The sequence below is a fragment of the Neopsephotus bourkii genome, unplaced genomic scaffold (assembly GCF_033783945.1).
Source record: "Neopsephotus bourkii isolate Nb327-2 ecotype Australia unplaced genomic scaffold, CSIRO-AGI_Nbou_v1 NB_1189, whole genome shotgun sequence".
Taxonomy (NCBI): domain Eukaryota; kingdom Metazoa; phylum Chordata; class Aves; order Psittaciformes; family Psittacidae; genus Neopsephotus; species Neopsephotus bourkii.
The window spans coordinates 517121-543286 of NW_026901674.1; the positions used below are offsets into that span (position 1 = coordinate 517121).

General features: G+C 40.5%; 1 protein-coding gene across 2 annotated transcripts in view; it reads left to right on the forward strand.

Moving 5' to 3' along the window:
- ADAM12 (ADAM metallopeptidase domain 12) overlaps positions 1 to 26166 on the forward strand; it is a 187412-nt gene that overhangs the window by 121062 nt on the left and 40184 nt on the right. For both annotated transcript variants that reach the window (XM_061364101.1, XM_061364102.1), the window contains 5 exons: positions 3814 to 3879; positions 4754 to 4825; positions 6605 to 6774; positions 7955 to 8039; positions 13182 to 13330. In XM_061364101.1, coding sequence (XP_061220085.1) covers positions 3814 to 3879; positions 4754 to 4825; positions 6605 to 6774; positions 7955 to 8039; positions 13182 to 13330 — 542 coding nt within the window. The remainder of the gene's footprint in view (positions 1 to 3813; positions 3880 to 4753; positions 4826 to 6604; positions 6775 to 7954; positions 8040 to 13181; positions 13331 to 26166) is intronic.

Here is a 26166-nt window from a genome sequence, read left to right on the forward strand (position 1 = left end):
CCAAGGTGGAAGAGAACATGATAGCTGTGATGCTTTGCTAATATTAGGTTTTGAAACTTTACATTCTAGTAGGAAAGTATCTTATGCAGACAAAACAAATTCTCACTGTATTACCTTACAGATATATTAATGTAGGGTTTTCTTATGTAGGAAGAAATGCACTTAATGTGAAATGCATCTAGCAAATGGAAACTGTAGAAAATTAAATGAGGACGAGAAAATATTGTACTAAGTTCATCTGCATAGTGGATTGTAGGAAAGACTGGTTTAGGTGTTCAGAAATTATACAATGGTACAAATCTGAGCTCAGCATTTGATAGATGTCACATTATGGGATTTATACTTAAGTGCACTTTTGCATCAGGTTAATTGTTAGCCTACATGGCTAAATCCCTTGTTATCATTTGTGTGTTGGAACGAAGTTATTTTACTTTTTGAGAATATTAAATATTGCATCTAACATGTTAGCCTCTGAATATACCATTTTATGGGCTACATGTACTTCTAAAACTGTGCTTAGATTGGAAGCAACGGAAAAATACTTTTCACAACTTTATTGAAGTTTTCCTCAAAACCTTGCAACTTGACTGAATTTCACTGAAGCAACCAGTATAACATCAGGAAACTAAACTGTGCATGCAACTAGCTTGATGCAATCAACGCAATTTCACTATTACCCTCACAGTTCTCACATTTTGTTGATGGCTTCAACTATGTGCCAGAATTCACCTTAAATGTCTAAATAACATTTTTTGCTGTGCTTCACTGGACATAATTATAAAACCTGTCAACAGACACATCATATGGAGAGGTGCAATATATACAATGAGTATGTTGGATACACTTCTAATGTATAAAACTTAAAAGTTGTCAAATGTAATGTGTGGAGTGAGTTTTCGCATTTCAGTGTTGTCAACAGCTAAGTAGATTGTCAGGACATACTGAATAAAGATGACCTGTAAAGTATGGAGACATAAGGCTGCTTCAAATTATATTGGGTGACAGAAGTAAGCAGAAATATAGTTTCAGGTTCAGGGCACGATGAAAACTTTTGGTTTTTTGACAGGTCTGGAGGGAGCTTTTTGTTTGACTTGTTTTTTTTCCCTCACACAACTGCCTACACACTAAATTCTTATTGAGCAGAGCTGAAATGTGGGTTGATATACCACAGAGTTAGACTAGCCTTTGGGTTAGATTTAAATATAGATAAATGGTGGGGCAAACAGTGGACTTGGCTTCCCAGATCCAAGCATGAAATTTAATAGAGCAAGTCAGGTAATGTAGGGGATGTGTGCAGACACGTTTTGCCCTATTGAAGCTGAGTCTCTATAGATACTAGGTCATTTCATAACTCAGCAGACCCTCAAATTGCAGCAGTGTTTTCCAGTTGAGCTCCACTGGGATAGGATCTTTCAGAAATCAAGCCTGATGTGTAAGGCAGCCCCGACAATGTGGCATTTTCTCTAGCCACAAAGAAAAACCATTTTGGTGGTGCTGGTGGACCACAGATCATGCTGGTGAGCCATATGGGGCAAGTGGATCATAGGGAAAGGGAGGCTGAAACATTGTGGTGTGAATCCAAGCCATGCCAATTCCCAATATAAAAGCTTTGCTTGTTGTCCCTGGCCAGATTTAATTCCATCAGCACTTTAGCTTTCCTTAGCTGTATTGTTGACTCTTCATTTTAATTCTGAAGGATTAACTTAGGCAATGGACTGTGCATTGATGCAGTTGGCTGCAGAAAGCAAGCTGAAAGAAGTCATAATTAGATATATATTTTAAATAAATGTCATACCCAAGGGATGCACATAGCCTTTGGGCATATCACAGGAACAGATTTGTCATGCAAGTCGTTCATGTGAGGCTTGCATGATCATACCCTGCTAGCCAACTTCTGTGAGGCTAACTCTCTCCAGTCCAAAGGGTTTTATTCTTGATAAAAAGCAAATGGTTTAAATTCACTGATAGAACAGAGCTTTTCTTACACCTTTGTACCTGGATTTTCATATCTCATCTAGAAGAAGACTAGGGGCACTTTAGGTGTACATCTCTGATTAGGACCACATAATATATTTCAGGCCATTTTAGACTTGTGGTGTCTGAGAGATCAGTTCTATCACAAAACAATACCCACATGGCCATTTGCCTTATGTGGCATCTCATGTCTGACGTATTTTGCAGGGAGGTAAATTGAGCTCTGTCAGAGCATTGAAGGTTCTGCTGAAATCTTTTGAGACAGGGCAGGCCCCTTGGTATTTCATCTGCTGCTTTTCCAGGAGGGGATATGCTGACTCCTTGGTGTCCTGGTTCCCAGCCAACATATCACCAGGCGCTGCTGATGACCTGTGTAGCAGACAGGGCAGGGGCATATGCACCAAGTCTGTGCACACACCATGACCCAATGGTGGTGACAATTGTCCCCAGCAGAGCACAAGAAGGTGACAGAGAACCCTAATTCCAGGAGAAGCTGTAAGAATATGTACCTGAGCTCATTTTCCAGGCACAGTAATAAATGTAATGCCATGAAGTGTTTGTATTACTGATGTTCATTAATTATAGCTTTTATTGCTCTTTCAGTTCATAAATACCATCTAAATAGAACTTGATTTCCAGTTACTGTAGTTTGAGGGCTGTGTGACACTATTAAATATGAGTTTGAAAGTCAGAGTTACTAAAGGTTACATCTGTCGCTTTCCTCTAAACACAATGCTTCTTGTAAAACATTCAAAATCATTAACCAGCAGATAATAAAGAGGCAACACATTGGTAATGTGAAGAGAAGTTTGTGAAAGTTGGCTGGAAGGTGACATCCAGCACTGACTTAGCTTAGGGGATCACAGGGTTTGCTTTGGAACAGTTTGCTTTGGAAAGCTTTAGTCATGTTTTAGCTTATAGAGCATTAGTTTACTTCAAGCCTTCATGATCACTAGTAGGTCATACATCTGCTTAAGCTCCTTAAGTTCTGGCACCAAGATCAGATATACTGCTGAGACCTCTTTTCCAGAAACAAGGGAGGAATGATAGAGCAGATACTCAGCTGCTGTAAATCACAGAACTTTTACAGGCATTAATAGGTCACTTAAATTTAGGGTAGCAGAGGAACTGTGCTATGATTAGTACTATTACGAAACTATTTAATTTTCCTCAGTGATCTTTTTGCTGCTAAGCATTATCACTCTTTTAGACCTGCATTTAGAACTGCAAGCTGTTTTATATGAATACACAGATACAAAATGGAAGTGTACACCTTCCATTTTTAGAAGTATTAGTTTGCTTCCGCAGACACTAACAGTTCATTCCTTTCTTTTCCTGCAGTATTCATTCTTGGCTTTTTCTTCCCCCATACTTTATCAGTTGACCACTTGATCTCTTCTCTGCTTCACTCAATATCACTTTATCTCATTTTTCTTAGTAGCCACTTGGTCTACTATGTGAACTGTTTGCTAAAAGTGGTCTTATCGTTTCTTTAAATGTGCCTTGAAAGTAACAAAGGTCCTTCTGCTACAGATGATTTGCTCTGCCAAGGAAAGATAGCTCAAACATTTCAACTGCAGAGAGCTGAAAGGTTGAGACTTTGCACCACTTTCCTCCTTGCTGTAATATAATCTTGGGGTTGGGGGTTGTAAGTACCACGTAGACTATATGTGTTGTAGTAGATAAAAGGAAAACTTCCATGAGGACAAAGAATACAATAACAATTCGTATGCAGTGAAGTCTGAGATGTTGTGTATCTCCCCTTGCAAGCTGAGACAGAGCTGATTCCAAAGGTCACTATTGCAACAACAAAATACTCTTTTCATATTTGTTTGGCAGTACAAGAGGGAGACTCTGAAGACAACTAAGTACGTAGAGCTTGTTATTGTGGCAGATAATCGTGAGGTAAGAAACTTAAAGTTATGGGAAACATGGGTAGGAAATGGGTAGCTCAGCTCAGCTGCCATGGTATTGCCAATAATGTGCTTCAGACAGCAATATGATGATTTTCAAAAGGAAAGCTCCTTCCCTAAGTAGGGCTAAGCAATGGAAGGCACTGTCAAGATAGGATAATACTGATAGTCAATTGTAGAATTTTTTGCAATACCTCATAAGGAATTTGACTCTTAAATAACTGGGATATCTGGCAGTAGCTGAAGGAGAGGCAAATAAGAATTCACTACTCAAGATGTCCTTGAGCTGGTTAAGACTTTATTGCCATTGCCTCTGCCCTCGGCAGGACTGATGCTGTTTGGAAGACCCAGTAGGATCCTGCACTTGCTTTTATAGATGTACTTTACCATCACATCATTTACCTTCCTGATGGTTTGCAAAGAGAGCTTCAATGCAAGTAGCCAGAACTGTCTGTAGGAATGTTCCAGTGAGTTGAATGGCAGCCAAAGATGTAAATCTCCATTTGAGTTATTTCCCTGCTTATATTGTTTCTTGGTCTTCTTGAACACAGCTAGCTAGGGAATTATGATCACTTGACAGCAACAGCCAAAACAGCCAAAGAAGAGCCTTTTCTTCTCCACAAAACATCAGTCCCTGAAAGAACCCTATGTAAGACTTAAGAGATTTTAGAATCTTCTAGCCAGAACCAAAATCCCATCCCATCCCCTGTGTTTATTCTGAGGCAGACCACAGTCCCATGAAGCCAACAGGAGTCTGCCACTGTGTAATTCCCAAACTTCACCAACAATGCTGGCAGAGTGAAGTGGCTGTTGGGGGGAAAATGTGACTTTTGTGCTGCTAGTACATTGATCCTTTACATTCCAAGTTTCAGAGACAAGGCAAGGATGTGGAAAAAATTAAGCAGAGGCTGATAGAAATTGCAAACTATGTTGATAAGGTAAGAACATGAGCTTGATTTCACTTCTCCCAAACTTACTACACTTCCTGAAGAATGTTGCTGTGAAATCTCTGTTTCTTCTACTAGTAGGTTAAGAAAGCTGACATGCCCAGACCAGCAGCTTTCACACTCTTTGCCACATCTCTTTGTCCACCTGCCTTTATAAGGAGTTAACTCTGCTGTTCTCCTAATACTCCAGTATTTCAGAGCAATGCTTCTCTCCAACCAGTAAAAGAACAAACTGAAATCTTTTCTATACTGAAACCCTTCAATATACTGAGCTGTGAGCTTTGCTTTGTATGTAAATATACAATATTACATATACTCTATATAAATATGCAATATTAAATATACAATATTTGCTCTGTATATAAATATACAATAAATATATGAGGAGTGCATATATCTACAGAAGCATTATTCTTAAGGAGTTGTAGAATTTAGCTCTAGAATTCTATTAACCTGGGAAAACAGTGAAGATAATCGCGTATGGAACAGCCCATAGGAAAAAGATTCTTATGAGGAAGAATTTGGGGAACAAAGTCCTTTGCAGGAGCAAAGGATGGTCCAGTTGTAAGGCCAACAAAAGGTCTGTGATGACACAGACTGTAAGATATGTATCCCAAACATGATGGCAGAATTAAAAATATATAATGCTTAAGTAAGCAGAAGTTGATGGCTGAGTAAGAGCAATAAGAAAGAGACATATAGTGGATGGGTTTGGATTTGAAGTAATTTCTTGACAATAAACAAGAAACCTTAAGGGTCCTCTATGGTGTTTTTTGAACAAATTAAAGTTTATTTTTGCTGTGCTGTACGGCCAGAAAAGATTAGGTGTCCAGCAGTGAAATTATAACCGAGGGAGCCTTAATTTAGCTGAGAACTTATCAAGTGATGCTTCAAAGGCAATAACTCAAGAAGAAGCATTCTTGATTAAAAACAAGCTGCTGAAGACACCTCCACCTCTTCTGTAATTGTCTTGCTGACTTATTACTGGAGGACAGGTGTTTATATGTTACCTGCTCAAAATTAATTTTGCATATTATAATATATTTGTGTTTCATGCTTAATTTATGCTCAGCAAATGCCAGCGTTATCCAAAAGACTGTAATGCATATAAACAAGACAGATATCTAGTACATGCTTTTCTCCAGCTGTCAGCCAAATCTATTGATCAGTTCTTGAATCCTTCTTCTTATTAGTCTCACATTAAAATTGTTAGCTCTGCTCATTGCTAATGCTGCTGTGGCTCCCCTCTTGTAGCAACCGTGGCATTTACCAGTGGGATAATACTGTATGTAGCTCACTCTGCTAAAATCACTTGTTTTCATGTGCAAGACTGCATGACTTTAGCTAATTTTCAGCTATGGGTTTGAACCACAACCGTAGTACTGCAGTAGAGCTGCCTCTACCTCTTGAATTGCATTGGTGCTAATGATGGAGGGCAGCCATGGAAAGAGCCATCTGTCATAGCAAGTTTGGTCAGAAGTGAAGGTCATCTGAAAGTAGATGTATCTTGAAGGATGATACCAAACTTGGGAGGCACATAGAGAAGTAGTGTGACTCTGGATCTCTTTGAATGCTTTATGGGTATTTAGGTCAGAACTGTTTTCTGTAAGCCATTGAGTATTTCTTCTGAGTCAGCCCTATCAGACTACAAAAGAGACCATTTAAGCCTGTGCAAGAAAGGTTCCTATGCATGTTCTGTTGAAATACTTTAATCCAATGTGGCCTAAAATATGCTTTAGAGACATGATTATATTTTTCTTTTCTCATTAGTTCTATAGGCCACTAAATATTCGAGTAGCCCTGGTTGGAGTGGAAGTATGGAATGACATGGATAAGTGCTCTATTTCTCAAGACCCTTTCACCAGCCTCCATGAGTTCCTGGACTGGAGAAAGCTAAAACTACTACCTCGTAAACCCCATGACAATGCACAGCTGATAAGGTAGACTTCACACTGCATTTAAAACCAGCCGGGATTTCAGTGATTTAGGAATAACTGTAGTGAATTGTTCCTCAGTTGCTAAGCTGTTGGGAGGAACATCTGTGCTCCTGAGGGTTTGTCATTCCCCTCTGCAAATATCAAACATTAAAGAGCTTTGCAGAGAGCTTCAGCAGATGTTTCAGATGAATTTCCTTCCATACCTCTGCAATAGCCCTGTTACTTGTAGATCCTTCCTGAATACAACTTATGTAGAAGTGTAGATGTGTAATAAGCTCCTAAATACTTAGGGTATTTAGGTGTAAGCAGTTTAAGCTCCTATCAGTCGAGATTGTTACTGGAAAAGGCAGTCCTGCCTTCATCCCAAATGCTGAGCTAAGGGGGGGCACTATGTGAAACTGTGAAACCTGTTACTTAGTAGGAAGACCTCAGTAAACTTTAAAACACAGTCTAAATTGGAGAATTCATTTGCATTTGTGACTTACAAAATGAAATCATACACCTCATTTACCCTGCTGTTTCCTCAATTGTTTCAATTGTTGTTTCCAGTAATTGAATTAAAACATGCTCAAAGTAAAAGCACTATCAAAATAGTAAGAGAAACATCTCTTTCTTGAACCAGGTATCAGTTTGCTCAATTAGCTATTCTTTATATTATGCAGATAATTGATGATTTGGTAATTAAAAGAAGCTCTTTACTTATTCCATATGTATTTTTACATTAGCTGCTTAAGAATAGAGTCCTTCCAAACTGTCCCTCGTGAGATATTTGATTATTCTATTATATTCTAGGCTCTATATTATAGCAAGCAGTATATAAACTTTACACTGCATTAAAATAACCCTTCTTTGAGCTAGAGGCATTATTTTCTTGTTTCTATTTCTATTCCCAACTTCAGTCATGGAAAAGAAAAAGGAAAGAGGGGTCCTGTTACAGCAGTGAGCACAAAGGATGGTGATCAAATGGATCTTTCTCATAGCAGGGATGCTGTCATTGTCAGTTTGGCAAGTCGGCATGACTAATCTGTGCTTTTCATCGTTTTAAACCTGTAAATGTCTGGAGCTGCCACATTTGAAATGGGATCTTTGAGACTGACAGAAATACAAGGCTGAAAACACTAGGGAGGTATCTTGGTATTGAATGGTGACGCTGTGATTCTTCTCCTTTCCTGCCCTCCTGCAGCGGTGTGTACTTCCAAGGGACTACCATTGGCATGGCACCCATAATGAGCATGTGCACTGCAGAGCAGTCTGGAGGGGTCGTCATGGTAAGTAGTAAAAACACAGGGCTTGAAGTTGGCTCAACTGGTGCGACACGTTCTCAAGTTTTATAGTGCTATATTGTGTAGCAGAACGTCAGCCCCATTTGCCCCATTTTCAATCTCATTACCTGTATCTACATTCAGATTGCTTGTAAATGGTAGTTTCCATAGTGAAAAAAAATCAAAATATTGCATTAAAATGCAAAATTCTTTGTAGGGATCCTCTAATTATCAGTAAATCAGGTGCTGAGGTGCTGTGAAGGATGAGAACCAGAAGATGTATTTATTATGCACTTGGGTATCCTAGTATTACAGGCAACACCTATCCTGAATCTTTTATTATATTGATTTTATCCTGTATCTACAAAGTCTCCTGTGTAAGGCCTTATTTTTCATCTTTGCAGCATAGCGGTATTACATTGCCGGACAACAAGAATAAACAATGGCAGCATTTATTCTACCTGAGTCTCTCTCAAAGAGTATTACTACTAATGCTGTTGTTAGACGCTGGGCATGATGAATATAAAGGCAAACATATTGGGCAACTTTTGGAAGTTATTATTTTTTTTCCTAATTTTGAGCAGTGCTTTGTGCTAAGGAGGGGAAGTGTTGCATTAACTAAGATCTGCAATAGAAGTACTTTAAATAAAAGTCGATGTGTACTCCCAGAGCTTGCAGGCCACTAACAGGATCAGTTGGTGACCTCAGAGCTAAACTCCAGAGCAGAAAAGGCAGGGAGCCCTCAAAAACTCTTAGGTTGTCTCTGGGTTCAGCCTGCATGTGCTGAAAACCTTTGTTTCCTACAGCTTTGTTGAGACTTCCCGCACCTCAAGTGATGTGGTAGTTCTCTCCAGCTCTGCTGGACATCTCAGCTGCAGATCTCTGCGTGAATGAGGTGGGAACTTACTGACAAATGACAATCCAAATAGTGGGATAATCCCAGAGACAGTCCCTTTGAAGCTCCTGCTTTTCCTTTGTTCTTAACTAGAGTGCAAGTTGAGCTTGGTCCACAATGCATGGCCCCTTTGTGGTCTCGGACGAGCAGCCAAGCTGGGGTGATGCATCCATACATGGTATATGTATACACTTCAGATGGGGAATATTTAGAAGGTGGGCAGGGAAGCTGAGGTGTAGAAGAGCTGGAAAGTGCAATCAGATCACAGAATTTGGAGAAAGCCATGCCAAAATAATAGATAAGATAAAGACTTCAGCTTCCTGGTAGCTTTAGAAGCTGAGTCTCTAAGTGGTGTGTATAACAGCTTTTCATTGGGTACCTGAGCCATAAGTACAAAAGGAAAAGTAGGAAAAGAGGAAGAAATAGCTGTAGGAGTCTCGCAGTGCACTTCCAAATCTTGACAAAGACACATACAAGGCAGACAGCTCCATTTTATCCATGTCACCTTCAGGCAAGCAGTTCCTGTTTTGGCTTTATCTGCAGTCAGAGATGGCTTTAACAACAACCTTTTTATCCTTCTAATTTTTAGCATAAGCTTTAAGATCCTCTGCAGGGTGTTTTACTGCAAAGTCAGTGCTCTTCACTCTGGTAACTGTCATTTTACACAGAAACAAGAAAAAATAGTTCATTCCAGTAACAAAAAAAAACAAGAATCAGCATTTCTTAAAAGTGCTCTCGAGGCTCTGCCAGAGGAGACATTGATTTGGGTGTCCAAGAGAAACTCAGTGTCAGTGCATGACTCATGGGCCAGGCTGCAGCTCCAGTTGTGCAGGGGAACATGATGTTTCCCAGAGATCTCACCTCACTGAACTGAAACTTTTGAGGTGCAGGTTAGTTCAAGGCTTGCACAGCATAACCAGAAACTTTGCCAGTTATTTAAGCCTCAAAAAGGGGCCAAATCCGAAACAAGCACTCATCCCCAAAACCCAAATGGGCAGCTGCCCTTCCCCCAACCCCCCCCCCCAAGTCAATAAAGGCTGATTCAAGGGTAGATAATGAAGGGGTTTCTATATACCAGTATGCACAAAAGAAAGCTCTAAATTTGGAAGATACACACATGGAAGAATAATCTGAAGGCTATAGTGCTCAAATGTCTCAACACTGGACAACTGAACATTTGGTCATCCTTATAACTCAGTCACCCTCTTGCCCATCCCACCCTGAACATTCAATAACAAAAAGATTCCACACACTGAAAGAGGGAATGAACAGATTGCATGAGAGCTAGCATTTGAATACAGGAACTCTAATCATCCTTGTATGATCTGATTTTCCTGGTTGACTTTGCAGTTGGTCAGCTCTATGATCCAAATTCCTCTTGTCATGACTTCCTGAGAGCCTGTCCCTCTCTACTGTTCTGTAGGGGTGTATTCTCTCAGTGGTAGGTAACATTCTGCCTCTCACTAGTTTTAAGAGAAACTCAAAGCAGGGAGAGTAGTATCTGAGTATGAAAAGCTTTTGGTGTATCAAGAGCATTCTAGTTTTATTTTACTGTGATGGTTATGCTGTGTTGTAGAAAGACGAAACAGAAGCTGATGTTAAAGCAAGTCTTTGACATCTTACTCAGTCTTCATTCTTCTGTTTCAAAAGGCTACCCACTGAATTCATGGATTTAAAAGTAAAATGTTGCTGCAATGTAGTGTTGCCACTCATGGGAAGTTAGGCTAAATGAGAAGTGTGGAACTGTGGCATTCATATTTTGGTTAAATGAAATCAAAATATGGTTTAAGAAACTTGTTCCTGCCTGCATGGGAAGCACCAGGATTAGGGCATTTGCCTGTTCTAGCTGTAGGTGATTGTATTTTATTACTTACAATTTGATCTGAATCTCAGTGGAATGGAGCAGAGTTCAGCTGAAAGCAGCTGCATGTTTTGTGCAACATCTTATAATGGCTTAACAGTAGATGGTTGCTTATTCAGTGGTTGTGAAACTGTTTGGTAATGACTTTTACTGCTTAAGTTAACTTTAGAAGACCCTGGTGGGATAAATCAAAGTCATATTGCTATTCGTTCCTTCAGTCCTTGTGATACTTAAATGGTCTCAGTATCAAATGGGACATGTCACTGTTTGTTTTTATAATCTTCATTTATGCTGTCTTCAAATAACCTCTTTTGCTGAGACATCACATTCCTTGTTTTAAAAACCCTCTCTAGAAACTGATAAAATTGCATTCCAAGGGGATCTGAGCAAGTAATGAGAACCGCATGGGCTGCAATAATTGTTTGCCTAGTCGAGACCCAAATTACATTGCAGAGCGTTTATTGCTCTAGTTTTGGAGTGGACTGTGTGAATTCTTGGTTTTATTTTAATTGCCATCTTTAGGAGTGTTCAGATATAGACATTCTCTGCTCAGTTAGCAGAAGAGATACTGGCAAAGTAAAGAACTGAGCTCAGTGTGTTGAGTCTAGGTAGCCCAGTGTTTAGAGGAGTTTCTGTCTTGACCATGTACCCCTAATTTCAAGGCATCACTCCAATGTGTCACAGGTAAATGATATGGAATTATTTCATTGTTTTCTCTATCTTCGTTCCTGGATTTATTTCCAGTTGAATGAGAGGCTGCACTCTCAATTTCATTGAATTCTCTAAATATTTCATCAATTACTACGAGTACAAACATATCATATACCAATCTGCGACTAGTATCTATATAAGACATCTCCATAGGTGATCGTTGTGCAGAACTATGTGTTTCCTTGATTATTACAGCTTATCTTGCTGCATAGATTTACTCTTGTTTCTTTTACTAGGACAGGTTGTACAGCTTCTTTCAGCAAACAGGTATTTTAGCATATAACTGCAAACAAACTGCCTGTCGCAAGATTTGTATATTAAGAGTTTAAAATTCAGGTAAAGTTAAAAAGAGATCCTTTCTTAAAGGACAAAATTCTTTTGAGTTCATTCCCAGTGCAGAAGGAGTAGTTCTTGCTTTCAGTATGACTGCATTCTCTTTTTGATTTTGTTTTCTGTTTAGGAAATGATTTATTAAAGACATTAGCACAGACAGATGAAAGAAGCATCTCTTAAATCTACCCCAAGTCATGTATTAAGGGCTTCATTAATATATAGCTAATGCGTTAGACAGTTTTACCTTTCACTTCTTTTTAGTCTAAAGGTTGGCTTAGTTGATACTGGAAGAGTTATTTAAACTGAATATATTCATATATGCTTTTAGAGCAAGCAGCAGTACATAGTCATTCCATTTACTGACTGATAAATAGTGGATCATGCATTTATATTACATGTTTATGCCTTTAGGGAAAGCTTTCCTGTGAGTCCAGTGGAATTTTTTCCCCTTAAGGAGAATGATCGATGTGGAAAGGTCTCTTACTTGTGGTTAAGCCAAAACATCAGCCTGTAATGAGAACATGCAGTCAATTTCTCAGAAATAATTGTCCCAAAAATCAGCATTTCAACGAGGATTAAAGTTAATATTTCAATTTGAGACTTGGAGAATTTAGAATATTCATAAGTGTTAATAAAAGACCATCGAGGATTTTGATTTGCTTTATCCTTTCCTTGTAAAAAGGAGGTTTCCAAAGGTACTTGTTTTTTCTTACAAGGCTTGTGAAGTTTTGGACTTTCTGATATTAAAGAAAGAGTCTGAAGAATAATACAGAGACTGAGTGAAATCTCTTGCTGCACTGACATGAAGGACCTTCTCACTTCTACCTCATCACACTAATCCTCCCCCACAAATGATCACCCTTTCCAACACTCCACAGCTGGGTGACTGTTTTCTGCTACTGCCTTGTCTAGGGAGTTTGGGGTATTTATTGAACAGGAGAATATTAAGCCCTAAATAAAGAGATGGCCCAGAGGGTCAAAGCTGCCCAATGGTTTCCAGTGTCTAACGCAGACAAGGCCCTTAGTGACATGATTTAGTGGTGCACTTGGTAGTCCTGGGGTAATGGTTGGACTTGGTGATCTAAAGGTCTTTACCAACCTAGTTGATTCTATGATTCTGTGTGCTGGGGAATCTGGGTGGCCACGACAGATAGGCTGTCCTGAAATTCCCACTCTGCACTTGGTATATGTGGATGAATTTTAAACTGGGTCTGTTTAACAGCAGTGCAACTGCAGCTGCTAAGTTGATAAAACATTCAAGGTATAAGAAATAGGACTTTGGAGCGGGAATGTGTGTTCTGAAGTGTTTTCACATGTGGATTTGACTAGTTCTTTTGGTGTTTTTAAGGATCACTCAGAAAACCCTCTAGGTGCAGCCGTCACACTGGCTCATGAACTGGGACACAACTTTGGGATGAATCATGATACATTGGAGAGGGGCTGTAACTGCAAAGCATCTACGGATAAAGGGGGTTGCATCATGAACCCCTCTACTGGGTAAGTGCAAGGGAAAACACTGGGACGTCACAGTTGGAGTGGAAAAAGTTTCTTTCATTTCATGTTTCAGGAACATTTTAAAGGTAAAAACTAAAAAGCCTTTTCAATGTCTGTCAAATCTCACAGTTACCCCCTTGAGGTGAAACAATTAAACTTGTTATCAGAGCACAGCATGTACCATTGTACCTTTCTATGTTAGCAGTGTGAGAGGCAAAAAGGCTGTAAGCAACTGGTTAATTACAAACAAGAAAAGTTCCACAAAGCTGCATTGCAAGTAGTGGATGAGAATTTCACCTTCTCTCATCTTGCCAACTGAGTATCAGTCATAATAGGAAGCCGCATCCCAAGGCCAAGACTAAGACGTGGCAGTTTTAGAATGAGCAAATTAAATCTGTAAGGTCAGTAGGGTTAAGACAGTTCAGTGGCCAGAGGGAGATCTTCCAAGAAAAGATATAAGACACCATGGAAAATAAAGCCAGTGAACTCATGGTCATCTCCCTGCGTCCATGCAGAACCATTACTGATGATAAAGGCACTATGCCAATGGAGAAGCACAGCGGGTTTGTAGACACAAAAAGTACAGGCACCATGACCAGGGTCACTAGTTGCAGCTTGCTTCTCTGTGTTGTAAAGTCCTGGTAGAAACTGAATGATATATGAATGACTGAGTTCTCCATGTCCATATACAGACAAGAATGGGAACTAGATGATCTTAAGGTCCTTTCCAACCCTAACTATTCTATGATTCTATGATAGGATTAAACTGAAGTAGGAAGCAGAAGGTTCACCAAAGCTTTGTGATGGGAAGTGATGTGCTGGGCTGGACTGCCTGCAGAAATGTTACTGCCTGTGATTGGAAGCTGGGAAGAGCCAGTGGGACAAATATCGGTCAGCAGTGTCCTGTAGGTACAGCTGGATTTGTCTTAGGGCAAGAGGATGGTCTGGGTGATCTTGCGATGTCTCTTCCAGCTCCAGCATTCTCTGTGTGTGCTTGAATTTCATCTGTTGCTTAAGAATCTCTTCTGGGAATTGTGATCAGCTCAACCTCTGCCTTCTCTGAGACGGCATGTTTCTGGGAAAGGAGAACAGCAATGTGGGAGAGGCCAGGGAGTGCTGGGCAGGATTTCTCCCTGCTGGTCAGCCTAACAGCAGCCTTGGCGTTTCTTCAAAGGCATGCTGTCACCCTCCTTCAAGGCAGAAAAAGGGATCCTGGCCAGAGACCAAGCACAGCAAGTTAAGAGACAAACCAAAGAGAGATGTGTGTGTGTGTGTGTGTGTAGGAGAATGAGAGTGACTTCTACACTGTGGAAAAGAAAAATAACTGGGCTCTTCTGAAACAATAGGTAGTAAATATCCACATGGAATTGCATTCTGCAGCACATCAGGGCTTGGATGCACAGTGAAAACCAGCTGAAGTTGGAAATAGGGTTCTGAGGTGAGGTGAAGTGAGAGCTGGTAAGGAGTGGGCAGACAGGCTTAGGCTCTGAGCTCCAGACAGATGTGAGACCGCTTTAGTCATCTCAGCTGAGTTACTGGTTGGGCATCCAGTTACTGCATTTCAGGAAATAAATAGAGAAGATGCTCTCAGGACAGAAATGTCTGGACACTTCCTGAACTCAGCTTGTGAAGATGTCTTTAATGTGAGATTGGGTAGCTCTTGCCTGCTTCTGCCTCCTGCACCAGAGTCTTTTGGGTGTATCTGAAGCTTCCTCTGTGCTGCGTGTGCCAGTCATGGAATCACCACTGAAGCCTGGGATGGTTTGGGTTGAAATGGACCTTACAGATCAAAGTTGTAGCAGCTCAGCATGTTCCTCAGATACAACTCCAGGAGCTCAGCTCACTTCATGTTGGGGTTTCTGTAGTGCCTTACAACTTAAAGGCTGTGATTCCTTTAGCAACCCCATCACCCCATAGCTTGGGCGGTTTGGGGAGGAGGCCATCAGGTACACTTCAGCTTTGGAATTATAGGACCATAGGACAGTTAGGGTTGGAAAGGACCTTAAGATCATTCAGTTCCAACCCCCTGCCATGGGCAGGGACACCTCACACTAAACCATCTCACCCAAAGCTCTGTCCAACCTGGCCTTGAACACCACCAGGGATGGAGCATTCACAGCTTCCCTGGGCAACCCATTCCAGTGTCTCACCACCCTCACAGTAAAAAACTTCCTCCTTATGCTCCCTTTGGATTTTTACCAAACTTTGTACAAAAACTGTGCCTGAGGAGGAGTTGCGGCATTCCCAGGACTGAGTTTGCTGTTTTGTTTGCACTGATTATTGATTTATAAATGGAAATTTTAACATCAGGTTTCTAGCCTCGGGCTTTACCTTCATGCTGGGCTGTCGATCTATAACAAGTATTCTGGGAGAATTCTTTATGCCTGAAGCCAAACTGCATTTTACCAATTAAAAATTAATACTTTGAATATTTACCCAACACCTGACCAACAGCAGTATTCCTCAGAGCACCACTAGTCAAGGAACTGAAGAGATTTTGGCTCTGGAAGTACATGTCTGTTAAGGGAAGGCCAAGTGAATATTCCCTACCTGAAATGTACTCTTGGAATAGCAAAAACAAAGGGCATCCCAGGGTAGGCACAGACATTTAGAGAGATAGCCTGCTCTTTCAGTGTATTCATTGGCACTCACTCTGTGCACTTCTAATTTCTGTTGGTTTAAGGTAGGTTTAGTAAGTGCAAGGAAGCAAAATCTTTTGGCTGTAGCTGGTGCAAAAAGTCCAACCCCCAGAAAAGTCCTTATCTGATATCTAATAGGAGATATCTAGGTTATAGCAGAAAGGCCTCTGTAAACGTAACTTTGGAGTCATTCATGTGGTTGTGCAGCAAAAAGGAATGTTTTAAGGTTTTTTACAGAAAAGTGATTTCATTAATTATTGCCATTTCTTTCAGTTCTTCTGTCTCATTCTTTGAAGAGGGCTTGGAAATTACTTCTTGGTAGAAAGAATCTCCAGGGATCAGTGTGGAATTTAAACTCTGTTGGTTCTATCCTTTAATAAGCTTCTTATAGGTTTTACTCTTAAAAGATGCCAGCAAGATGTATACCACTTGCGTGTGAGCTGCAAATGCCTTAAAGATCCTCTACATTGGGAAAATATATTTTCTATAGCATGTAATTAAGCATATAAAACCCCAAAACTGTGGCACTCCAGGCTTTTTAGAGACTCAAATATCTGCTATGGAAATCACATAAATTTCCCAGTAGAAATTTGGGGATTTGCTATGAAAGTAAGATCAATAAGGAAATACTTAATATTAACACATCATTCCTCGTTACATCCATATGTTTTAATGATATTCCTCCAGTTCTTTCCAGTTGTTTTGACCGTAGACTGTTCCAAGTGAAAAAGAAGGATATAAGGAATCTTAAAGAGACTTGCAAATCTCTTTACTGAGATCACAGTGTCCGACAGCTAAGGCAGCAGGCTGAGCCAGTGAGGCCATTTCCGTATTCCACTTGTTTTCCAAGTATCACCCTGAAAGTTTCCACTCTTGGGAATGAAAATACTCTTCCTGACAGCTAGATAAATACTGAAGAGTTCTGGTGAAACCCAAGGCATTAGTCTAGATTTATACCACTGCAACGAAGAGCAGAAATTGGCACCAACTGCACAGCAAAATTATGCCCATTAGCAGTGCTTGTTTGTTTAGTCACTTTGGAAATGCACTTTCTGTGTGCTCCTTCATCAGAATTGAGCGCAGGCATCTCAATGTGGGGTTGAAATTGGTTTGAGTTTCCCCAAAGTAGTTGAAAGCTGAGGAGTTCATATAGGCTTGAAATTTCTTGCCAGCCTTAAGGGAAGCAAAATCTTTGTAGTCAGTCTTTTCCAACTCCTGTAAACCCAAGGGTTTATACTTCCCCTCATCCACATGTACATGTCCTTGCCAATAGCATGCTCCTCTAGTTTATATATAGATGACTTACACAACTAGCTTGTCATCAGGGAAGCTGAGCATCCTGGAAACACGTTCTTCCTTCCCTCTTACAGAAAGTACTCCTTGATGCCCTTCCATCACACACACACACACACACACACACACACACACACTAGTTTAGGTGTTAATGAGAGACCAGGAATCCACTAAGGACATCAAGTTTTACCATTCAGAAGCTGATCCCCCTGCTGTTTCCATCCCTTTGCTGAGTCCCATGACTTGCTATAATGAAAGCTTCTTTCACAGAAGTGTGTTGCACTAACCAGGTTCCTTTCTTGTTGCTGAATCATCCTGGCTAATTGAGATGCCAGGCAGACTCCTAGGATGGACCTGTTGGTTTTGCCTCTCTTTGCACTTCCACAGGCAGAAGCAGGTTTTTCACCATGAGGATGGAAAAGAGGATGACAGGAAGAGGGCTGCTTTGTAGTGTTTCCTCCATTCCTCTTTGCACCTGGCTGTGAGAATGGCAGAGATGTTTCTCCAGGTCTATCCTATTGCCCATGTCCCATTTCTATTGCCATCCATGTATTGTGAGAGGTAATACATTTTATTGACCTAGAAAGGTGCATGCTTTAACCATAGCCTAAAAGCTGTCTTTACAGCTATGAATCACAGGGGGCTTTTACACACCGCTTCAGCAAACCCCACTTGCCCCATTGCACTGAAACTACACATGAAAAAGGCAACCAGCTTGGAGTTTGACCTGGAATTTTTCTGTTCTAGTAGTTCCAATGCATATGCTGGTTTGCATCCCACTGGTGGCACAAAGCTTAGGGACAGAAAGCTAGTTGCTGCCATGCAGTAACATAAGGAAACAGCATCCCTGGCAGTGTTCAAGGCCAGGTTGGACAGGGCTTGGAGCAAGCTGCTCTAGTGGAAGGTGTCCCTGCCCATGGCAGGGGGTTGGAACCAGATGATGTTCAGGTCCTTTCCAAACCAAATCAGTCTGGGGTTCTATCATTTATGACTTCATATATTACAGGGACATGGAACTTGAAATGTGACTCTTTGACTTCATGCTGGTGGAAATGCCTGTGTTTTGCCCATGCTGCAGAACACTCCAGGGCTCTGCTCCAACCACGGGACCAGGTTTTGTGTAATGATCATAAGAGAAGAAAAAGGAGACATGGAACTGAAATCAGTTCTTTAACCTCTCAGTTACTGATCATCACTTTAGAGGATTTTTGCCTCTCTGTGGAAAATAAGAGCTAATATTGAGTAATTGCCTTTCAGTACATAATTTCACTTTAATTACTGAGAAGCAGGGTATGAGGGAGGCAAATAATTAGGAACAAAGAAAGAGCATGTAATAAAAATCTTACCTAGAAAAATACTGGTTCCTTTACTGTTAAAATTTTGAGATGACTTTTTTAACCAATCCAAAACCCACCCACTGTTGGCAGTATGTTTTTAAGTGAAATTAAAACCTTTATGTTAGAATTAGCCAACGAGAAGCTGCGTATCTGTGAATGTAAATGAGGGCAAAACACAATCTATTGAGAGTCAGCTGAGTGACAGTCCCAGATTAAACTGATTGACTTGGTCTAAGTACTGGTGAGGAGAAATGGGGAAACACTAAAGATGGGAAGGACCATCAGGTGGGCTTCTTGCAGGTACCACTGAGAAAGAGCGTTGGTACATACTACATTTGAATTCCCTCTAGGAATAATTAGGTTTTCTGCACTGAACACTGGGTGCATTAGTTACAATTAAGGCTAAATAAAATATTTAGGTAGAACCATAGACTTTTTCCCTGTGTAATAGTATCAGATGTCTATGAGTAGCTAAAATGTGACACTCAGCAAGACCATGAATTGCACAGAAGACATCATAAATGTGAACATTCCCTTTTGCCCCACTGGTGATGAGCTGGTCCCTCGGTTTGTTACACGAGTGGCTCAAGCATCCAAGGATAGGTTAGGAAACATTTGGTCTTTGTTGCATGTTACAGGCCAATTCTGAACTGTTTTGAAAGCGCAGTGCTGTGTGATCTGGGAGGGGAAGCTGTCCTTGAAAGGCAGCTTTCCCATAAGGGAGAAGCAGTTACATTTGATGCTTCCCTTTCATACGTTAACTTCAGCGGCCAAGGGGAGGTGCATTACACTTTAGCTTGTGTCACTCAGAGCATCAGTTTCTGCTGGCAAATAAAAATTGTTTGACAGCCTCCTGTGCTAGCAAGTGTATTATCAGAGGCATCTGAAATAGCTACTCATTTGCTTTCTCCTCTTTCCTCATCCCCCATTAATGCTTGTTTCACATTGTTGAACGTCTTACTTTGTCTTGCTTCCTGATTTTCCTGGTGTAAACTCTCTGATTTAAGCTCTTTGGTACTGTAAGGTTTCTTCAGTGTTCATGCTCAGTGTAGGGGCAGGGTTAGCAGAAGATTTAGCACTCGCATGTAGCTGCTATTTCAGGAGTCCAGCAATCAGTATGCTCCCTCTTCCCCCAGCTGCTGGGATCTAAGGGTGCTTCTGGAAATGCTCCCCAGAGCCACTGAGGTGTGACAACTTGGATTAGGTATTTGTTGTCTCTATTCAAGTCTCTACTCAGGTATGTGAATTATCGAGTCTGGGTACAGGGTGTCTATTCAAAAGCCACCTGATATTTGTGACTACCACGTTACACGCACACCATGAAATATGGGCTTGGGGCAGGGAAATTGGCCTGTGGAATGAAACCCCAACTTGGCTTGTTCTTTTGCTGCAGTTTACTTAGTGGTGAACTGAAGTAGTGTTTTGTGGGGCTGCGTGGTAATTCAGACGATGAAAATTACCCAAGTTAAAACAAGGCTTGTGGGTGCAGAACGTATACTGATAGGATTATTTAGTGATCTGCCTGGCAGTTCAGGTTTACAGTTATCCAGATGTATCTGGGATGACTGTGAACAGCTGGATTGGGTCAGGGTGAGGAGAGGCTCAGCAGCATCTTCTTCTTGCCTTCACCACCAAAATCAGTGTCTGGAGGAACAGCACCCTATCATTAAAGTGTGTTATACATCTGATGTCCTTTGATGGTGCTGAAGGTATTTTTTTCCCTCCTATATCACCCATTACTGTTAATGGGATTTAGGGCTACACATCAAAAGAAAGCTAGTAATAGTAATGCTGATTTTATAATGCATAAGTATACATTTGCATGATAGATGGGTGTCTGATGTCTCCTGGAGAACTGTTTTGCTCAATAGAGTTGGCTCTCAAAAGCTTTTGTGGGGAGCTGTGTTTTTTTGTCATCTGCTTTTGTTTGATTTTTGGGTTTAAACAAGAACAAAATACAATCATGTTCATTATAAACATGTAGTTAAATAAATAAAACATAGTTAAAATCTATTAAGGGCAAGCTAGGAAATCACTAATCACATGTGTCATTTATTGTATTAAGTATTAGTTTCAATCACATTTCTCCTTGAAAAATGATCTCAAGGAAGCAGGATATAAGGTCACCTTGGTTTTGGTTATTCAGACTCTGAACTGGAATCTATAGAACCAGGCTATGAAAGCATACACCATACAGAGGTTTCCAGCACACTAGCTTCAGGAGACAGCCAGGTATGCCATGAAAACAGCACCTCAGCTTCGGTACCAAAACAACTTGAGGTGAAAAACAATTATTCCAACACTTCACAAGATGAAAAAGAAACCATAATAATTTTAAAAGCTGAAAAAAAAGGTTAAAAATAATAAAAAAAGCTAGAAATGGGACACAGATCAGAAATACAGTGTGGGAAAGGACACTTGAATTTACTCACTGGCTCTCTTTCCTTCTTTCTAGACATCTCGCAGCATCCTGTAGCTGTTAAACATTAGCTAATCAATCCGTTATTAGTTAGCACAGTATTTCCTGACCCCTCTCAGTTTGTTTGCAGCTGTGCAGACCTCACTTTGCATTTTTCGGTCTGGCAGCTTAGAGCCATTGAAGTGTGGAGTCAGCAGAACTCTTTGGAATTACCTCTGTTACAGTTAGAAGAAAATGAAATTATCTCTAAGATGTAAACAGTTTCTAATTAAACTCTGAGGCCGTTTATGTTTCCCAAGCAGCCTGAGCTGAGCTCTGCACAAAGACAGGCTCCTTTGTTGCCTTTCCCTTTTTTTAATAAAGTTGATATACTGATGTAATAAATTACTTGTGACAGAGCAAGGGCTGTTGTGCCAGCAGCGCAACTGCTGCTTAAAAACCTTAAGCAACATATCCCTATGCCCTAGTAATTTAGCACATTGCATTCTGGTCCTTCCTTTCGTAGGAAACAGCCTTGAGATTGCAGAATAGATTTATGTCAGTCTTTCCCTCAACTCCAAGTAGCCCCACGTCTGCAGTGCATTTGGCATTCCTTGTTGTTAATAATTTCCATACATTGCAGATAGATTTAATTGTTGTGGTAAATGAGATCTGCGTTGAAGAATTAGTGGTGCTGGTTGAAATACGGTGCACGTTTCCCCAGCCTTTTGGAGGAGTGGGTCATTGTTAACAATTAGCACACGGAGTACAGGCCAGGCCTTTAAAAGAATAGTTATTGCTTTTTGTTTGAATTTAGTCTTTCACATTCAGTAGATGCGCTGTTAGAAGTGCAAATATTTGGCTTTTCTGGTGGATTCCAGAGGAGAAGCCATACAGATTTACAGTATGCATTTTCTGTAAGTGAAGCTGACAAGGAGAGAGGTTACTTCTCAAATGAAAACACATTTTATTTCGGGTGTGATTATTTATAGCAGATACTTAAGGACAAGTCGTGGTTTCTACTATGTGATGTATCCAGAATGGGTACAGTTTTACTGACTGGGATGCTGGTATGTGAGAGCTCAGCTGCATTTTGTCTTGTTGGTATAACATCTAGAGAAAATATAGCTCTGTAAGGGGCATTTTTCTCCTGCACTACTGCTATTGCCATGACCCATGAGAACAAATCATATAAGGACATTTCCCTCTATCTTAGTTTCCTGTTTCATCAAAAAACCTTTTCAACCTGCAGGGGTAAATCTGTATTGCAGTGCAAAACAATGTCCAGTTTTAATTGGTGTTAATGAATTCCAAATTCGCAGAGTATAAATGGAAACATACCTTAAAGGGCATATCCTTACAGTCACATGAATGCTCCTTTTTGAACATGTGTTGTATGCCCTGAAGCACTTTAAGGAATTGATGTTGACTTGGAAGGCTGAATCACTGTAATTAAATGATGCCTACAGCTGCATTTGCCACAGTTGTCATGGGAATCACAGAGTCTTTTGTGCCTGGGATAGATGCTCAAAATGTTTAAAATTCACAGAGGGAAGATGTCCATTTTACCCCAACAATTGCTTCCTGCAAAGTCATTCTTTTTCTCTTCTAATGTGAAAGCATACTACAAAGTCTCAGACCCATTTACTCTGGGATTCTCATGGCAAAATGCAGGTAGGCTCCATTACAGCATTGAAAACTGAATGGCACAGCTCCAGTGCTGAGATTAAGGTAAGCAACCGCCTATTTTAGTATAAAGGCACTGAAAATTAGGAGGTGAAATAACTTTGGTGTCCTAGGGAGCCTTTCTGGCTGCTTCTAATATAGCATGGAAGTTGCCTTCATCTTTGTCAGTGATGTTCTCCTGGCAGGTGACCCACACTGCATGTGAAACCCAGGCCACCTCCAAGTTGGTAGGAAAGCTCCTATGGACTTCAATAAGGTTAGGATTTCATCAGGATACCTACGGGTTCCTTTATGTTTCTCAGAAGCCTTTCACTCCTGTGAATGAAAAAGAAAAGGGAAGTTAGAAAGTGATTCATTGTCGTTTTTATGTTTATGAGTGTTGTTTGAAAGAATTCTACTTCCATTTTTCTGAGGTGATGTAGGTGATATGGGATAAACTCTTTTTTTCCCAGTGCTTATCTTGTAGGAGAAGGGAAGGTGGAAATGCTGTGGGGGGAATGCAGTCTGATTTCTGGCACTGTTCTGCCTCATTTATCTTTCCTTTGGATCTCCTAAAGAAGAAAATAAAAACTGAGCCATGCTGCTTGCAAGTTAGGTACTCCTGTCTCAAAGCCCTGATTTATGAGGAGACCAGGTAGCACAGATGTTGAGTGAAATCAGTGCAAGCCTGTGCCCCAGGAATATGTTATTTCCAGGTTTTGTAGGACTCAGATGTTTTTTTCTAGCACCCACATTTCACTGACTGCCATTTCCATACCCTTCATTCTCTTACTGCTTGTCTTACTGCTTTCCCCAATAGGCAACCCCTTCACGTGCTTTGGCCAGAGGGCCAAATCTCTTCTCCCTGGCCTGGGTTCCTCCCAGTGGAGTTTAGTCCTCCTTGGAGTCCTCTTCCCTTAACTTGCTGTTGTTTGATCTGCTCACCTGATGTTCAGGCTCATCCGTCTGCTGAGGCCAAGTACCCACAGAATAACAGGTCTTTTAAATCAAGCTGGTCACACTGATCACACTGCCTGGGAGGAATAACTGTGGATGCTTCTTCTGCTCTTTAGGGTGCAGTATAACATGAGTTGTGTTTAGGGTTATACACAAGCAAGACAGCAGTTTGAAGGGAGAAATGTCCATAAATAAATAGCATGGGTTGATTTTTCTGTACTGCAATTTGGGTTTGATATTCCCTTTTGTTTGGTCTGCTTCTGTTTCTGAAAACTTATTTTGTTCTTCTCCCTCACCCAAACATGCTCTCCATAAAATGATCCTCTCAAAACTGACTTCCCAGATTATTTTTCTCCCAATCTGCTCCTGACCCATTTAAAAAAAAAAAAAAAGAAGTTCATGGTTTTTCAAGGGAGAAAATCAGAATATAACTGCCTAAGCTGATAGTAAAATCATGCTGGGAACCAAAGGAAGTGTCATCATGATGGAGCTCTGCTCAAGCATTTCAAGCCAGGTCAAAAAGTGCCTTTTATCTGAGCAGAAATCAGAAGGAAGCTGATCTTCAGCAAGGTATTTTGAACAAGAGGATGGACCATTCATCCTTATTTGTATGTGAGTGCTGAGGGTGTTGTGTTTTGTGTGACAAATTTAAACACAGGCCATTCTGGTTGTGCTGCTTAACCACATTGCTGGAAGGCACTGTGCGCCTGCTGCCCTGCTTTTCTTTAGTCTGGGACCAGACCTGACCTGGCCTTTTCATCCCTCCCTCTGCTATGTGGTGCTTTTTCACTTTTACTGTAGTCAGCATTGGATTAACCTCAAATTCTAAGCAGTAGATTGTGAAACTTGAACTCTCAGCAATCCAGCAAATTTTTATTAATGAGGTAGTGGTCTAAAAGGAAACAGAGCAAAAGATGAGCCAGAGGCAAATTCAAACTGATTATAGCTACTTCCCTTGGCTGTCTGGTTTCCAACAGGAAGAACAGTTGTCTGAGTTCAATTCCCATAGAGCTTTTGCAATGCAGATATCTCCAACATAGAGTCAGAATACTGTCAGCATTGATAAATTGGTTCAGTATTGCTTCACCCCCAGAACACAGAAAAGAAAGTCACAAAAAGCCTCTCAAGAAGAAAAAACTTCTCTGACTGTACATTTGTCAAAGTAGAAGTAACTGCTAATAATGTTTTATTTGGCAATTTTGTGACTGCAGAAATATCGAGCCATGACCGTGGATCCTGTATAAAGCCATTAAGTGTTGGTCCTTTGCAGAAAGCTTTTTTATGCCCTCTAGTCCCACATTCATTATTATAAATCTGCCTTTTTGAATATTTCAGGTAGTTAAATCTTCACCTTCAGTGTAATAGGAGAGGTCAAATCTCAGCTGGGGCTATGACAAGCCGATCTAGACACCTGAAGTCAGAATACTTGAATGCATTCTGGGAGTCTGCAGCACCCCAGGGCGATATTAAAATGAACCTAAAGCATTTGTGTGTGAAGCTTAATCATTTACTTGGAAAGATTTCCTTTTCAATAACCCTGGAAATTTCATTGTAGCACAACAAGCCATTGCCACTGCACATCAATTAAATTAACCACTAGTGTGATATATCCGCAGTTATTTATTGGATGTGTAAAATCTGCCATGTAGTGAACATGACAAAAGCTGTAGGAGAAACCTAGGCTTGTTTTTAAATCACTGACCACAAACTCAGACAGCAAGAGCTTTGATGTCATGTAGAACTACATGGCCCAATTCCGTGCTCTACTTTATTGATGCTCTAGGGATTAAAACTATAGAAAAGGAGCAAAAGAGTGAAAAATAGGCTAGAAAATGAGTTGTCAGACATCTGCTGCCTTTAGAAACAAACTTCTTATTTCAATACTTTACATATATATATATATATGTAACCACTCTACATTTTTAGCTAAATCCTTCTAATACTGCACAAAAGGGTGTGCCACATCAGTTCTGGGACTGGTGTCTTGTACAAAGCTCTATTATGGGCTGCTTACAAGCCTCCACATCTTCCAGGAAGCTTCCAAAGGAGCCTTCGGTTTACCCCGTCCTCCCAGTTGTCCTGGATGTTTGCCATTTGCAGAAGCTTGGGGTGGGAGACAACCTGCATATTACCTTTAGTGTCTCCCTTTACTGTGCTTGTGGGATCTACTTTAAAACTGCATTTGTGTCTTTCCCCCTCAAAAGTGCTTATAAAGGAAGATATTGTTTCAGTAAGAGATTAAAAATCCTTTCCATATTATGGCACTTGTCTGATTTTAAACAATTGCTATTGAAACATGAGGTGTATGAAGTAATGTGTAATGACAGAACTTGATACACGAAGGGGGATGTAGTATTTGAACACCTATTTCAGTATCAAAGGAAACTGGATTTTACCTCCTGCTTAATACCTAATTCTGTGAGGTTCTTTATGCTTACTAATTTATTAACATACACTCTGTACAGAATAGCTAAAGTGTCAAAAAATGTCATCTCATAACAAATTCAGTTTTATTCTAGCAGGCTCATATATCTGAGGAGACCAGAAGAA